Source organism: Cygnus atratus, chromosome 8 (genome assembly GCF_013377495.2).
Source record: "Cygnus atratus isolate AKBS03 ecotype Queensland, Australia chromosome 8, CAtr_DNAZoo_HiC_assembly, whole genome shotgun sequence".
NCBI classification, from domain to species: Eukaryota; Metazoa; Chordata; class Aves; order Anseriformes; family Anatidae; genus Cygnus; species Cygnus atratus.
This window is the reverse complement of record NC_066369.1, coordinates 10,130,047-10,147,416: the sequence shown is the minus strand read 5'-3', so window position 1 is coordinate 10,147,416 and position 17,370 is coordinate 10,130,047. Positions and strand designations below refer to the sequence as shown.

The 17,370-nt window shown below is 48.8% G+C and overlaps 1 protein-coding gene across 5 annotated transcripts; it reads right to left on the bottom strand.

Annotated features, from left to right (window-relative positions):
• Positions 1-21: 21 nt before the first annotated feature.
• On the bottom strand, positions 22-16,259 carry SCYL3 (SCY1 like pseudokinase 3). 5 transcript variants are annotated; one of them, XM_050712379.1, is made up of 15 exons: positions 15,761-15,845; positions 14,291-14,468; positions 13,422-13,712; positions 12,869-13,054; positions 12,116-12,229; positions 11,154-11,210; positions 10,254-10,356; positions 9,537-9,648; positions 8,796-8,873; positions 6,940-7,079; positions 6,017-6,204; positions 5,343-5,514; positions 3,383-3,526; positions 1,990-2,717; positions 27-706 (listed from the first exon to the last, which is right to left on the bottom strand). In XM_050712379.1, exons 3-15 carry the CDS (start codon positions 13,584-13,586, stop codon positions 644-646), a joined length of 2,250 nt encoding a protein of 749 aa, XP_050568336.1. In that variant the 5' UTR covers positions 13,587-13,712; positions 14,291-14,468; positions 15,761-15,845; the 3' UTR covers positions 27-643. The 5 variants fall into 5 exon arrangements, with proteins under 5 accessions (XP_035394153.1, XP_050568336.1, XP_035394156.1 ...); XM_035538263.2 differs by having other exon boundaries at positions 6,092-6,204; positions 15,761-15,823; XM_035538260.2 differs by lacking the exon at positions 14,291-14,468 and having other exon boundaries at positions 22-706; positions 15,761-15,930.
• Positions 16,260-17,370: the final 1,111 nt, after the last annotated feature.

Sequence of the window (17,370 nt, the reverse complement as noted above, 5' to 3'; positions counted from 1 at the left end):
GGTTCCACTCCAGACTAGGGTCATCTTTTAAAAATAGTCTTTATTGGTTACAGTTAAGAGCAGAATGATTATGGTGCTTAAGTCCTTCACTGCACAGTTCCTAGCACCTTTCGTGCAATCCACTGACAGAACTGTATAAACAAATAAATATACTGAGTAAATTGTACATTCATCTTAAAATCATCTTACAGCTAAAATGTTAGAAGCCAGTTCTAAGGGCTTCCTTTCTGGAAAAAAAAAAAAGGCACATTAACCAAGTAACTCAGGGTAACTTTTGTTTATTGTCATCAGTTTTTCAGAGCAGGGATGAGGTCTGGAACAATCACTTACATCACTTGGCCTCCAGTAGTCCACCAGCACCAACACACCTGTCGTGCTGTCCCTCTTTCCAGTAGCAGTGGCACGCACCACAGCTGGGCATATTGCTTGAGTGCAGGCCTCACCCCTGCAGTTTTTGGCACAGACTGGAAAGGAGCATCCAGTGCAAGGGGTCAGGCCCCCTGGGATCCTGCTGGCTGCTGCAGCAAGTGCCTGCCTTCTCCCAAAAGCAGCGCTGAGGTACTTATCCATTAGAGTGTGGAAGCAGCGACTTCTCTTACAGAATCCAACACACCATAAATTGCCTTTGTCTCTTTCAGTCCCATTACCAGTTAGAATCATCTTCCCAGTTCAACTCCTCTTCTTCACCCCAGCCTGCAGCTTCAGCCTAGAATCACGTAAAATTACCAGCATTAAGGTGCATGTACAGTACTGCTGTACTTAACGCAGCCACAAGAGCCAGGCAGTACCCTGCGTGGCTTGTGGGGGCAGAGCAAGACATCCAGAATGCCTCAAAAGGGAAAGGCAGCCTCCTCGAGCACAGAAAGCTGTAATAATAGAAAGCCCCTCATAAAACCCAAAACCAAAGACAAAGAGCAAGCTATCAGGGAGTTTCTTACCATTCCTTCCCCAAATTAAAGCAAGAATTGTTTCTATCACATCCATGTTCCATTACAAAAGTAAGCACTAATATAGAAGACTTCCTTCCCCTCCCCTTAGGAAACTGCTGCCGTCCTGCCTAACGCTCCTTGGTCTCACCAGCCCCCTGACAGCTCTTCTGCTACTCCAACAGCACTGACTGCACTACACTAAGCAGAAAAATGAGGTTGATATCACACCAGTGCATTTAAAAATCAAGTGTGCCATATTCAAATGTTGTAAACAACCTTAGTTTAGATTCAAGGCTCCTCTCCCCATGCTACCTTCTACCCCTGTGATAGTTCTCCTGAGGCTGAATTAGTAAAACAACTTGCAATCAACACCTGGTCCCTAATGGACTTAGATGTTCAGGTGGGAGTGCTCCCCCTCCCCCCAGCAAACAGAAGCAGTCTCTGGAGTCTCAGAGATGGGTGGCAGATGGAGTTACTTATAACCCTCATGGTTCTATGAAATGGAAAAACGTCTCAGCTATTCCTTCCTGAGAACAAGGCATCCAAAAAGCTTCATTGTGTAATCCAGAGGTTCTTGTTTCCTGGTCCTTTACTTACACTCCCAGTAGGTTTTGCTAGAAAAGTCAGGAGCAACAAAGTCCTGAGCATCCTCTGTGATTGAAAGCCCTTTTCTCTTTGGGCTTAGGGGCATGTCTGTTCAGCAGACACTATCCAGCCTTGTTTCGCCTCCTGTCTGACCAACAAGACTCTCCCTAAAGTACTTTAGGGTCCTAGCATGCAGGATACAGCAGCACAAACTAAAAACAGGAGGTAGAATTCAACATTGCTGCTGTAGTAGTAGCTCATGGAATGACCTGGTGCCCGATAAGATGCATCATTCAGAGCTCAGCATCTTGTATTCACAGGTAAAAACTCAACTGTACAGCCATGGCACTTCTCAGGCCATCCGCCCTCTGATTACGGAGCCTGCTGCTGTTACAACAGTATGTTGTACTGTGTATGTGCTCTAGGATCCTCTCAAACATGCATTCATTTAACCCCACTGCCTATAGCCTCTTACCTCAATAATGTCAGCTGCTGCAAATTTGGAGGAAAACAGCACATTCTGGGAGGCACCTTCGCTGCTGGATACTGCACCAGAGTGACTGGGAACAACTGCTTCTGTCCTCGCTTCAGGTAAAATCAAGACTGCTGAAGAAGGTTTAATGTCTGGTGTCATGTCAGCAAACCAGTCCAGCTCAGGGTCCTGCACTGGTTTCCTCTTCACTTTAATTGTGAATTCTTCTCCTAGGCCAGGCTCCAGTGAAGACTTCAACCTTTCCTGAAAGGTCGTTTTTGGCAGTACAGTTTTTCCCAGTTGCTCCTGGTGGTTGCTATTCCAGCTATTCCCAGGGCAGGACTTCATGGGGGGGCTCACTTTGAGGCTTTCGAATTCTTTGCTCAGCTGATGGGTACCTGGTGGAGGCCTCTGCATTTCAGCTGCATCAGCTCGCGTCACAGTGAGGCAGTTCCCTGAGGACAGTTCAGTATGAGGGCTGCTGGGCTCAAAGTCATCCCAAGGCTTCTCATCCACATCACGTTCAGCAAAATAAGGTCCAGCCCTGCCCTGCGGCTCTCGGGGCTGAATTTGGATGTTCACAGTTTTCTCAGTGTCCATCTCCTCTGGCTCACTCCAGTCCGGCCACTCCTCTGCTGGCTTTTCGGAGGTAGTCAAAGAGCTCCTGCTGCTCCCTAGCACATTAATGCCTCCAGGAGCCCCATTCAAGGGCAGCTGAGTGCCTTGCTCACCTGTGGAAGATAAAGGTGTTGCATACTCATTTCAGAAGAGCAAAGGTGGAGACCAAGCTGACATCACCAGTAGCACCTGGCGTGGAGATAAGCCAGCTGCCAGCTCAGAAAGTGGTGGTGATTGGAAAGATGTTTCAGAACTAAGCTCTTCTCAAATTAGAAAGCACAGCCATCTTCCTGTTTGCAAAGGAGGGGTATCAATCTCAAAGCACTGGGGCAATAAAAGCTGACAGCTGAGAGGCATTAGGTGATTGAGAAAAGGCCATTAGAAGCCTGAAAAAAGGTCGTGAAAGTAAACTGAGCCAGCTTCTGAGGTCACAGAATGAGCTGACCTACAAATGATCACAGAGGCAACAGTCTGCAGCAGGGTATCTGCCAAGCTGTGGAGGGGTGAAAAAGCACAGCAGGGAATTCACGGTAAAGAAACAGACATTCAAGGCTGGCCAGCTAGCAAGGTGTCGATAAGTAAACACACAAAGACTCCCAAATACTATTCCCTAGGAATCGGTGGTCATGCTTGCGTTTCTTCACTGAATTTCTTCACCTCCCATGGTTCACTGAATCTCTTTCAGATCAGCACGTGGGGAAAATTAACATTTTTCAAGCAACCCCTCATTTGTAGGGCACTTGATTTCTAAGCAGGAAGAGCTAGGACAAAGTTTTACCTGTCTTTAAAGCCAGTGGATTGTCTTGTTGCACAGAATGGTTCTTGACAGGTGCATTTCCAGAGATGGGGAGCAAGCTAGAATTGTTCTTCAAGGGCCGAGTGGTTTGATTTCTCCGATTGCTTCCGACATGACTGGGTGAGTCTGCAGGGACAGAAGAAAAGAAAGGCCACCAAGTCTGTAAGATGTGTTCTGCCTTGGTTGAAACTGCCTGCAGTATTAGAATCTTATTTACTAGAGACAAGCAACGCCAACTGAAGACTGGCATTGCAATGCAACAGCTGCACCCCTGATCTGTATATAATACTCCTCTGTTCCTGCAGCTCTTGCCAGAACAAACTTTAGGCAACTGTAAGCGGTCAGTGTTTGCTGGTATGTTGTTTCAAGAAACACACAGTGAACAAACATTATGATCTGCACAGATGCTTGAAAATGCTGTCTGCCACCTGGCTGGATCCATTTGGACACATGGCAACGCGGATCTCATGATCTGCCTTTCTTACAAAAGCACAGCAGTGACAGTCACAACAAGCTGAAGCATAGGCAAAGCCCTGCCACCACACAAACTCTGATTTATGCTTGGACACGAGCAAAGCAGCTTACCCTCTACCCCAAAGGCTGTATGATGGCCTCCCTTGTATCATACCCTAGGTACTCTGAAGCGCACTTGGAAGCTGCACAAGGCAGGTTTGTTCCCCTGGGCATGACAGCTTGGCAAGCATCTTCTTCCAGCTCATTTTGGGGAGCTGCAGCATATTGTCACCGACAGCAGTGATTCACCAGCACTGGCTCAGCTGCGTCCCTGCTCCCACCCCTGCAGCCCAGTCAGGGTTGAAACGACGTGGCTTGGGCTGCTGCTGCTGCCTCTGCCTCCCCGTGACAGCCTGCGGTCCCAGCCAGCTGTGTCTGCCCAGGCGAGGGGTCACCAGCACAGCCAGGGACACGGGGCCTGCGGCACTGCGCCTGGTACACACAACACGACCCCTCGACAGAGGGTGCAGCCTTTTAGGGGCTTGAGCAAACATCTCATTAAGCCTCATGTATTCACCATCTAGTGCTGCTTTTTGTAGGTTTTCACTCCCTGTTGAGGAGAAAGTTATTTTTTTGTTTTGTTTTGCTTTTCCCTCCTCCATCAGTAGTTAAATCAGGTTTAATTTTAAAAATACTCTGAAAGATAAAGCAGTTCTTAACATGCAAGCTGAAGGTTTTCATTTACTACATTCTACTAAAATAAAGAAAACTAATGCAATGAACCATCCACAGATTTTAATGAAGGGTGGTAGTTGTCAGTACACACATAATCAGGACAAAAACATGCTTAGATTGATCACTATCATGCATTTCGCTTGGTATCTATACTTTGTGTCTAAAGTCAAGCAATTGCTGATCCTTCCCTCCAGTTACAAGCATTCCTATATCCAGAAAAGCTTTCCCTTAGTACACTTGGCTCCAAGTTATCTAGCAGGCGTAGGGACTACTTTCTTCATTTGGATTAGCTGAAAAGCCTCCAGAGAGCTGAGAAAATAGGGAAGTTCGTATTCCTTTTCCAATCTACAAATAGAAATTGGGGGGAAGAGGATGAGATTTACTGTTTTTAGAAAACACGAAGGACATGAGGGAATATTAAATAACTACCTGGCTGTAAGTACATAAGTCCTACAGAAGGGCAGTGTAGTTCTTCTACCAAAGATAAACACAACTTAATATAATCTCTTTTGCACACAGAGCTTCTTAAACGAAGATTTTTTTCCATGTATTTCCTGTATTTAAACTACTCTCAGATAACGTTTTATGTTACCAATTCTGCATCTGCAAACATTCAGCACCTAATTTAGAATTAAAGTTTAGCTGCAAATTAACTTTTCTTCAAATGAAAGAGTAATCAATAAAAAAATTCTGCCTAAGCTGCTTGGACACAATGTGCAAGAATCATGAGAGCACTCAAGACCGTATCATTTACCTTCTGGGGAGAGATCAGCAGTTTTCATGAAACTTGGTGCAGAGCTTTTGAAAATCTTCGTTCTTTCACCACCTACAACTACTTCAGGTCCAAGGAGGGAGACGAGAACTGCTAAGCTGTGCAGTGTTATTGCCACGATAGAGTCACTAGTATCTCGAAGGCCCAGCAATACCTACACGAAGAACAGAAGATTCTGCTTTTTCACTTTTTTCTCTATACATTACATTTGCAGCACATCTCATTGCTAAAATCTCCCACAGCTCTTAGTAGATTCTAGACATTACTCCATACCAGAAAATCAGCCTTCCACTTTGTGTTACAAGCTAAAGAGGGTAGCCCATCCTAATCCTTGGTGAGCTTAGTCTCATCACTCCTCCACTCTTGACAGTTGTGGAACAGTGTGAAACAGGAATGCAGTCTCTTGTTGTGAGGCTGCCGGTCAAGACCGACAGGTAGCAGCAGCACAAGGGGTATGTGACAGAGGGCACCAGGTTTAACAAAGATGGTATTCCAGATCAGGGTGGGGTGTAAGGGCCAGGGCTTGCATAAAAAGGAGGTTGAAAACTGTTTTTTGCCAGCACTATGAGTGCTTAGTTGTGAGCTAAGAGTCAACCCTAACAGTAAAAAAACCATATTCTTGGATATATGCCATGTATTATTTTCCTGTCTTTAACCTGTGGCAATATGATGTTTTTCAACTCTTCCCGAGAGAATAGTTCTGCATAGGCATGAATGTGAGACAGCAACACCATTCGAACGTGCTCCTCGTGAACCTCAAATAGCTTCAGCAGCACAGGAATCACGTGAGTCTGGAACAAGGCTGGCGACAGGAGGCAGCTGGTCTGGCTTTCTCCAGTTTGCTCTGGGGAAGAGAGGTGGAGATGGCAAAAGGCTGCTTTGCAAACCAGAGGCAGCTTCCCAAAAGCTATTCAGTGAGAGACTGTCACAGCTGAGACCTACGGTGTCACCCCACTGCCAGCTCTGACTCTGTCAGCCGACAACGATGTCAGAGGAGATGGGAGGGAGGAGAGGCAGCCATGCCATTATCCATTGCCTTACAGCAACGGCTCCAAATACGTCATGTCAGACAGTCACGAGATGCACTGCTTGGCTCACAGACCCATAGTTATCTAGGAAAAACTAAGAGAGGGGAAGCAAGCAGCAGGGACAGAGGCAGCTGGGGATCCAGCAAGGCATCCTGAACGCTCCCCCTTAGAGAGGGCAGAAGGGCCTGAGCACCCTTAAAGGAGAACGACTGCAGTGACAGAAATAAAAAGGGCAAAGAGGGGTAGGGGGAAAGGGAGAAGAGGGATGTTCAGTGAGACACTGAGAGAGCCTGGGGTGGGCATGTGGTGTGAGATTTAAACACAGGAAAGAGCCCAGGCAATTTCTAAGTCTCTCCCACCATCAGCAGAGCAACAGAAAGTACTTGAAACGGGGAAGCCCACACAACTCTCTTCTCCTCTCCAGTTCTTTACTTTACAGTATTTGTTCTGCTTAAACAAACAGTGCTATTTCCTTGATTCAATGGAGTGACCACTCTGAATTCATTCCAAACTTGTTGGTGATATTTCTGAAGAAAATATTTAAAGGTCACCTTTCTTTGGACCCAGCAGATGAGGAAGAAAACTCTTGACAGCTACAGGTTCTGCAAACACAAGCTGGTTGAGCAGAAGAGGCACCAGTCGTGATGCTATCAGCTCCTCTGACAAGCCAGCCACCCTGTCCAGCAGGAATCTGTGTTCCAGGAGAGAGCAATTAGTATCAAGGCAGCCTCCCATGCATTTACAACTGTTTCTCTTAATATCGTCTACCCTTCTTTTTTGGGTCTGCCATGTCTCCTTAGAGACAAAGTCCCATCACAGCGTCTCACCGTGTGCGTACACTAACCTAGGAGGACACGGCTCTGCTCCTGAATGAGGCTTTCAGGCAATAAGATAAACCATGAGCAAGTAAGGAAAAATCCAGAGACACATCCTGTAAAACTCCATGCCCAGATCACATAGCCTGTCAAAAACGCATCCAGGAGCACAGCTGCAAATGCAGCTGGCACATGAAGGCTTCTCCACACTGAGCAGCTGTCCCCTCTGCTGTGTCACAGCGCCCAAATCTCAGTGCTGGCAGCTCACGTGAGGCACTACAGCGTTAAAACTGCAGAAGAGAGTTGTTCTCTCACCCCACAACTCAGTGCATCACAATAATTTTTCTACTGCTTGAGTACAGGCAATCTTGCCTACCACATAAGGGAAGTTTCCCTTGCAAAAAGGGAACCCCATTTGGAAACCATATCCATCTACTGCATCCTAGAGGTGGCCAGCAGAGCATGGTTTGGGTTTATTTAAGTCACATGAGTGATATTGTGCAACTGCTCTTCCTTGTAGAATTTTCATTTTAAAATATCAGTAGCTGGTTTTCTCTAGGTTTGGAGAGACCAAGAACAATATTCCCCCTGCTGTGAAAGCACCTACACCTGTTAGGGGGCAATACTGCCGTATCTTTTAACAAAGTATTTGTTCCCTCCTTCAGCAAACACTGCTGCTACAGAGATGGTGGCAACGGTTCTGCATGCTCCTGCTAAGATCTCCTTTCTCTTCTTTTCTCACTTAGTCTCAAACTAGTAAAATCAAACTGGTATTATAAGTAGAAGTATAGAACGATGCAAAATAGAAGAAGAAAGAAAAACTCAACTTCTCCCCTTTTCAGGCCTAGATAATGCCATGACTACATGGAAACTTCTAGAGAAGAACTCTTGGGGACCGTGACAATAGGGTTTTTTCTGCAGATGCTGCACTTCTGCAGCTTAGACATCCATTACAGACAACAGCTTTACCCAGACAAGGCTGGGACCAAAGATTAATTCCCCCAACATGTCTTGAAAACTCTCATTAGCAGTTTACAAGATCTGCCTAACTGAAAGCAATTTTCAGCCGCAAGGCATCTGGTGCTAGATTTCACTTTTTTACAAAGTCACATCCAAAATAAAGCTACTTCCAAGAATGGTGTGAGGGAAAAATTCTTTTCTTCTACCACACTGAAAGAAGTTCTCTGATATTTTATACTCTGAAACTGGGTAAGCAGATAGCCTTTGTGTAACGCAGCAGGACCCTGGGACAGCTCCAGTGGGGAGACAGAGGACAAGCTGATCTCCAGATTGTGCAGAAAAAATTGTTATACCATGCTGCCTCCCCTACCACAACACTACAGCAGATGAACGTGCTTCTCAAATGATTCCTGCTTAGCCACAGCGCAGCACTACAGATAGTGCTGCTAAAGGGGGTGGAAGAAAACACAAATCATATTACAGAGCAAACAATATTCTGCCAAAGCAATCAAAATCTGGCACTCAAGGAAGTACCTCTCTGGCCACTAGCCTTCCCGGTTCCCCCTGACACCCTAATCTGACAGAAGCATTTCTCAGATAAGAAACTTCCAGGTTACAGTTCCTTCACTTACTTGAAAAATTCAGTTTTTTCCTCCTCAGATTTTACTGTTAAGGTCTTCAGAAAGTTCACAACTTCCAGAAAATCATTCCTAAGAACAAAAAAAGTAGGCTGTCAGGCACGATCCTCACTGATGCTTAAACCACTCACCACTAAGAGCTTGCAGATCCCTGTCCTTTTAGCAGACAGAAGCAGAAAGGGGAATACAACTCAAAAGCTGGTGGACCAAGAATGTCGGCGTGGCAGTCTGACCAGTTACCCAACAGTTACACCTGCACAGCGCCACGCTTTGAAGTCAGCAAATTCACAGGGCACCGGCTGCCTCTGAGCACCCTCCCAGGGCAAGAAGCAGAAGGAAGTGCCACCTCACGCTAACGCCACCACCCAGACAGCACTTAGGTGACAGCAGACAGCTGCGTGGATTATCTCAGAGCGTGCTTTGCTCAGGTTGTACCTCTAATGATTTTATCTTCCCACTACCTCCCCTGAGCTTGGGGCAATCCAACTGGCTGCATGTGGCAAGGGGACACACTTCCATCACCGGTGCTGACTCAGTGCCTCATCTGGAAGGCTGATAATGCCTTCGTAATTTAAGGAGTCTCTGTCAAAGAGCCCTGTAAGAGGCAGCAATCCAATCTACGCTTCCCATCAGATAAGTAACACACCGTCACAAAATGCAGGTGTTGCACACTTGCAACACAGCAATAAACACTATCAAGACGTACCAAGAGAGGCGAGGTATTTCTTTCCTTACCTGAAGAACTCGTGAGACAACAGGCTGGACAGTGGCGGACGACACTTTGGATCTGGATTCAGCAGTGTACAGTGCAAGGTTTGCTGAAAGCTGGAGAGAATATCTGCTGAAACTGAAAGCCAGAGCACCTACAATTAGATTTCTCTCTCACCACTGGGCAAACTATGTTCAGGATTCCTCCGACCCTCCTGAAAACTTACTTTTAGAAGCTTTATTTGATAGCAAAACTGCTCATATTTGCTCCCAAAGGAAGAGAAAACAGCATTTCCACCTCTCCCTAAGTTGTGTGGCTATCAGGGCATCAAGGAATGTTACTGTCCCCTTAGAAGCTTTCCACTCTTTCTCTGCTAGTAGGCAGCAGCCCCCACTCAGCTGTGGCACACAACATCCACGGGCTGCGCGTCTGCATCCCTAACCCTTGATCCAGTGGCTTCTGGGGCAGAACCATGCAAATCTCTGCTGCAGAGCAGACTTGGGAGTGCTCATGTTGCAGGGGCTTTTGCATGTGCTCCAGCCACATGTGACCACATTCAAATGTAGTGAGATGGGAAAACAGGAGATGCTGAGGTCTGGATTTTAACCTAGTGAACAGGAAGAACTGTGATGGACACTAAACCTGTGGTGCATGTCAGCTCCAACAAGCAAATGTCTTTGGTGGCACGTGCAAGGAAAAAGCCACACAGGTCTGTACGTAGCAAACAAACGTGTCATTCTCACCCTGATCATTTAGGACCGTCAGGAGACTTTCAACCATTGTTCCAAAAGCGTAGGCGTCCCTTGCATGCCCGTAGCTGCTGGGCAGAATTTTGAAATCTGCAGACTGAAAAAAAAAAAAAAAACAAAAACCAAGATGAGCAAAGCACGAGTTTATGAAATACTTGGTAGTTGCCACAGATCTCTATGCCCTCCCCCATATATACTCTCCAGTTCTTTTTATATCAACAAAGCTCCACTAAGTACCCTACAAGTAGAGCATTATGACAAAACAATAAAAAAAAAAAGTGAAAAAAAAAAACAAAAAACAAACAACAACAAAAAGCACACATCAGGGAATTTACAACCCAAAGGAGCAACCACATCACGATGCAACAATTCCCCCATGAATACACACGGCAATTACAAGTCAACAACTTTCAGCATTTCTATGGGAACAGGTGTTAATCAGAGAGAGCTCCTTTAGGATAAGCAACTTGTAGGATGTTTAATAGATATAAGATGACTTCAAGTGGAAAAAGAAGCTGTGTGAGAGCTTCACAATCGTGAGACCACAGTGAACTCGGCAATCCCAGCAACTACTCTTATTTTCACAAAGCATTAGCAATTTAAAAGCATTAAAGCTGCAACACAAACTGACTGAAAAAAATATTACAAGAGCTTGCTATTTCATCACTCCTCATTCACAATTTCAGTTCTCTGTACCCAACACCATACCCAGAACAAGGACAGGAGGGAAGGGGAAGGAAAAAAGGAACAGAATAAACCCCAGATATTATCCAATAGCCACTTCCTCCCATTCAGACGCAAGGAAACAGAATGTGTGAAAGAAAACGATTTTCTGAACACGGCGCTGCCATGTGACACCAACTCCAAGCTCCGCCGGGAAGTCGTGGTACCTACCATTTCTTCGCATGGGATGCACGACTGGTCTCGGACCGACTTGACGTGACAGAGGAACTGCAAGGGGAAAAGGGAGACGTGAGCTGCCTCCATGGCTCGGCTGGGCCACGCAGCAGGAGCGAGCCCCCACTGCGGGCCAGGACTGAACCCGTGGCCAGAGGCCATCCTCTGCCCTTCAGCTGGCACCCAGGGCAGACCACACTTCGCTCTGACAGAGGGAAGCACGAAGCAGCAGGTGTGAAGCACCAAGTTGGCAGGAAGCAACTCCAGGGCATCACAGCCACCTCGTCCCATTAGGTCTTAGTCCTGTCATCCCTGCATGATCCATCTGGGCAGGGAAAGGATTTAATGTCCTTTGCCAGGTGGATTTTACTGCTGCGCTCTGCATTGTTGTGCACCACCACGCACAATCCCTTCTGAAAGGTGATACATGCCCAGGACGCTCAACACGGTTTGTGAAGGATTTGTGCACCCTCTGGGAGAAAAGGCAATCTAGTCTTGCCGTACAGAGCCAGGCTGCAGCAATGACTCTGCACAGCACGCAGCAGAAATCAAACTGCTTTTTCTGCCAAGACCAGCAACAAGCAATGAAGATGCCAGCAGCAAAAGCTAGGGTTGTTTAAATTATTTTTGTATTGATTTATTTCAACTTAGGATCTTCCTGCTACACACTAAAGTTTTGGTTTTTGGTTTTTAATCAGTCCAGAGGAGCAAAGATTTCTCCCTCTCTCCAGTCTTAATCTACCCTCCAGCCAGCTGCCTCCCTTAGAAAAGTGGCTGCTTTCTGCCTAATGGGGAATTAGTTTCAGTTTCTGTAGATGCTGTTGTTTATAGTAAGCGTCCCTAGAGCAAATGCTCAGGTGAGAGCTGGAAGTGAGCCTTCTCATCACTAGGAGGCCAGCGTCAGCAGGCCGGGAGCCCTCTTCCCGGCACTGGAGGGTTGCACCTTGCTGGGCTCTTACCTCTGGGGTGGCTTCGTTGAAGTTGCAGACTGTCTCCATTCCTCCCAGTTTCCAGTGCCCATCCTCGCTTACAAACACAGATGATAAACAGACATTGTTATGCGTTAGGTTTCCCTGAAACATAAAAAGAGGGTAACAGGAGACATAAAATCTTAATCAGTGCTAATTAGGAGCCGCGAGGAACTGAGGAAAAGCTGCCAAAAAGCACACGATTCTACAAACCCTTCGGGATTTTGTAGGTGACTACCAGATATCATACAGCACGTCTGGGGTTTCAGAGCAGACAAAACTCTACTTGTCACAGCCCCTGCAATGCAATTGTAAGTCCAGAGAAAACCTCCAACTGTGAACACAAAGCTCGAAAGCTACACTCGGAGCTGGAATTGAGATTCAGCCCTGGACAAACACGCAATGTTTGTCCAGGAGGAGCAACGACACCAATTGCTGACCTGTGGCAACAGATCTAAGTAAATGCAAAAAATGAGCAATCCAATTCGTTAACTATGAAGCACTACAGGCAGGTCTCAACTCATGAGCTTTATTTCCTAGAACCATACCATTTTCAATTACCCTTCTTTCTAAAAAACAGGCAACGACTTCAGCAGTTTCAGCCTAAAAAAATCACATGGTGTGGGTCTGTCTTTTTGTGAGGGACCAGGAATGAGCAAGGCAAGCCCAGCGATGACATTCCCCTGGCACATGCCACCTGGCTCCCACCAAAGCCTGACAGCTGCTGCTGCTGCTGGTACTTACCCTGTCATGGAGGAAAATGAGCGCCAGCAACACGTCGTAGATCCCTGCACAGATTTCTGCAGAAGAGAGCGTCTCCAGGACCATCTCCAAAGGCTTCACGCGTTCGGTAACCAGGTGGATCCCGTTGGCTTCCACAGTACAAGAAAGGAAGCGCAGAAGGCAAGGGTGGCGCAAGGTTTTCAGGTGCTTCCAGAAACAAAGACACCCGTTAGACCTCATCCAAGCTGCAGATATCGGCCATACAGCTTTAGCCACATTTTCTGCTTGTGTTGAGACAGCCCCGCACTGCTCCTCACCAAGCCCACAGCACGCTCTTTGCAGGATATTTTATAATACATCTAGAAACAAAGTCTTACACAAAAGAATAAACGTGGTACTTTAAGTAGGGTCTGGCTTAGAAAGACTCTGACTTAGAAAGCTCAGCCAGGGGCAGATCTGAGCGCTTCTCCTTCCCTTACCCACAAGGTTCTGACCCTCAGTGACCGATCCCACCCCTCCCAGAACATGGAGGAACGACTCCCTCAAGTCTGTGCCAGCACGCTTGCTCCAGTACCTTGGCAGCTTTATGAACTGTATCTTCGTTCTCCTGCTTGTACACGAAGACGGAAGCCAGTTTGCCATCTTGTAGCACAGCTGGATAAATCGTGTGTCCAGTTGGCAGCGTGAACGGCGGCTCCTCCAGTGCGTAGCTCTTTAAAGCGCTGTTCTCCGAGCCCATCACTCGCAGCGTTAGGCTGTTGGAGAGTTTCCCTCTTGATGACAAACAGGCCCGTGGGTGAAGGTAGGTTTATTCAGGCGGACTGAGCTCTGGCAGGCACTATCCAGTTCACTTTCAGAGCATTTTCTGCAAAACATGAGACAGCCATGAAGAACCTCATCTCATCAGCATCCCCTCCTTCGAGTTAAGGACAAAAATACAATCCCCATCATCAAAGTGTCCACAAGCAGGTTCAGATCAACAGGCAGGAAGCGCTCTACCCGTGAAAGCGGTACTACACCCTGCTGCAGGCAGCAACGCAGCGACACAGTGGCTGCAGAAACACAACCCGAACAGGACGGGGCTCAGACCCTAGAGCTCTCCTGCCAGGCCCTAACCTGCAGCAAGCTTTCCCCTGACTACCTTCCTTCCATCTGCAATGCTCCGTCTGCCCACCAGCCCTTCCTCCATCCCACTGCCTCTGTGAGGAAGAGGCCGACAGATTTCTGTGCTGCTTCCTTGCATGCAGAGCTGGTAAAACAAACACGCTGATTGCAGAGGCTCTTTTAGAAAACACTGACAGAGCACGTGCTCCGCAACCAGGCTGGTGATCAAAGGCTACAGCTGAGATCCTGACAACCGCTCTGCGCACACAAGCTGGCAAACGATCTTCGATAATGAGCACAAAACCCGATTTCAGGAGAAGTGGGAAAAACATCGCTCACCCCGAGCATATTTTTTGCAACTACGGAATCGCTTTGTGGTGGTCGTTTCCAGCCATGACCCGGGGCTCCAGGAGGACAACAACGTGGGAGTCTGTCAGCTCGCTGTCAGAGCTGTTCCAGCAGAGCTTCTGCCCCAGCCTCATGTTCAGCCTTCCCAGGAGCTCCAACCTTAGCAGGGCTGGGTGTATTTTGAAAAGTTTTTCTGTTATTATTTCCCAGTTTATTTTCACTGTTTTGGTCAAGAATTGGTTATCTTAATAATTCCCACAACCAAAAAAAAAAAAGTGTCCTATATTTAAACATGTCGGGATCCATTGTTTCATTAAATATAATATACACCAACTCTACAAGGCACTAGTCAAAAAGAGCGCTAACAAGCAATAGAACAGGACTTTCTTGCTAGACCGAGGGTGTTACTTCCTCCCACAGTGACAAGAGAGTGCTCTCTAGGCGGGAGACTGATTTTACACAAGTCCCTGCTCATACATCATTTAACCATCTTTGTCTGACAGCTAACGTCCTGTAACAAGCAGGCAGCTGCAGCTTCAGGCGTGCTTCTCGCTGGGAGGAACGAGCCGTATGAACGCGTTAGATACGGAAAGCATTACAGCTTTAACTGATGGAACAGAACTTAACCCTCCAGATTGTACCAGGTGGGCGTAAAATGGCTGCTACAGCCTGAATTTTATTTGTAAATTGAGCTTGTGTGTTCTGATCCACCTAAAATCTAACACTGAGTTATCTACAGAACACACAGCTCCCTGTTGTTCTGCCCCCACTAGTGTCAGGGATGGACGTGCCCCTTGTCACTGCTGTTCCTTTCGCGTAACCTTTGGGAAAGCCACAACACAACTCTGAACTGCAGCCTCCGAGCCAGCAGGTGAAAAGGAAACACGGCACAGCATTTACAGATGTGTCTAAAAGGACTGTCCTGTGAGCTCCCTGGCACTGGAAGGGTTCGCAGCGCCCTGAAATTGGTGGGATGTGCTCTCAGCTCAGAGGCCTCCTCTCCAGGCAGAGCTTTGCTGTGGCTGCCCGAGGCCTAGTGCCGCTCACCTGTACGGTGCGAGACCTGCTGCTCCTGCTGGGCACAGCGCGTTCACACAGCTCCGTGCCACCTCCGCCTCCTTCACCGCTCGGGTTCGTCCAGGACAGCCCAAAACAGGGGGTGACCCCGTGCCTCGCCTTCACCCCGCACTCACACACGCGCTCCCCGCTCACAAACTCGGGCTCGGAAGCGTTACCATGGCAGGGTTTGCTCGCAGCCCGGCTGCCCCCGCCCCAACCACCACGGGCTCGGGGCGAGCATCGCCCCCCGCAACCGAGCCCTGCGGGGCAGCCGGGGCAGCCCGGCCTCCCCAGCTCACCCCCACCGCACCCCGCGCCCCCTCCACAGCTCCCCCGGGACCCCCGCGCCGCCTCCATCCCGCCCCGGGCTCCGAGCCCCGGGCCCTCCCCGTCCCCCCGCACCTGCAGGCAGCGGCCGGGCCGGGAGGTGCCGCCGCGCCCCGCCGCCCGCTGCCGCCCTCACGGCGCCGTCGCCGAGCCCGCTTCCGGCAGCACAGGGGCGGGCAGCGGGAGGAGGAGGAGGAGCGGCCGCCATCTTCAGCGAGGGCGCGGCCGACATTTTGGTTGCGGGCGGGGCCGTCTCCGCGCCCGGCTGCTGGGCGGCCTCGGCTCCTTCGGTGCGAGCCCGTCCCTCCCGTCAGCACGGGGGGCTCGTCCCGTCCCCGTGCTTCATCCCAGCCCTTCTGCCACCACTGGGGGGCTCGTCCCATCCCCATGCTTCATCCCAGCCCTTCTGCCACCACAGGGGGTTCCGACCCAGCCGTGTGCCCACCAAGTCCCACACCTCGGGTGGTTCTGCCTGCAGGACGCAGCAGTCCCTCACACTGAACGTCCCTTTAGGAGAGGCACTCACCGGTACGCCACAGCCACCACTGGGGCTTTTGGCTTGGTTCAGCTCGCGTTAATCTGGGGAAGCCAGAAAACGGCAGGGTTGAGGGTTGACGGGCAGCCAACGCAACACAAACTCCGCGCAAGGTGCGCTGTGATCAGCCCCGAGGGCTCCGGGCTCCAGGCCCATCCTCCCCTGGCTTTTCTCTGCCCCGTGCCTCCCAGCCAGGACAGATGCCCTGCTGTGCAGCAACGAGCCGTGCATGTGATTTACAGGCCCCAGGTGCTCGGGGAATAGGTGTCTCCATCCTAGTGCACGGCCCCAGCTGCAGCCCGTGAGCTAATTTCCTTCCAGCTCCCCTTGCAGGGTCGCCATGCTCAGCCCCACACCAGCACCCTGGGGAGCCCAGCAACAGCTCCTGGAGCAGCCCAAATAGCGGGTGGGTGACAGGGTGAGAGCTGCGGAGGCGAGGCAGGTGGTCTCTCTCGGACAGCTCTCCCCCCCACCCTTGCTTTGGTGGTGTAACTCGTGCATCATAAGGAGATCTATTTAATGCCATTAAAACTAATTGCTCTCTATGCTGCAGAATAAAGTGACTCCAGGGAGAGATTTCATGTGAGTATTTTGGACAGCCGAATAAACGTTGAAAGGAATTACTATAGTGCAGTGGGAGGTCTGAGCTTTTCACACACTATTTTCATATTGCCAATGTTATTCCAGTTTCATGCAGCGCCAGGGCATTAGGATGTGGTTTGCTCAGTCATTTTGAACCTAATGTTTCGAGCGAGCAGGGCCCAGCAGCACACCCCATACCTGTGGCCCTGTCTAGACAAAGATTTAATGGCTATTGCAGGGTGCTTAACAAAGGTGGTCTAAGCTGTGCTAACTCCTTGGCTTTCTTTATAACTGAACTCCACCAATTTAGCATGCATTAGATTTTGTGCTGTCAAAGCTGCCATGAACTTTGTAGAGCCTATTCTTTAGCAATGAGCTCCCCCCATGCCCTTTCTGGCAGAGCCAGAAACTGCCCAGAACATGGACAGTACTCCTAGAGATACTGGTCTGCTGGCCGGTAACTCATTAATGCCAGGGCCCCTTTGACATCTGGACAGAAAAAGGGACCCCCTCAGATCTACACCCAGACTCTGGTTGAGCTGTTCGGTAAGCAGAGAGGAAAGCGGCC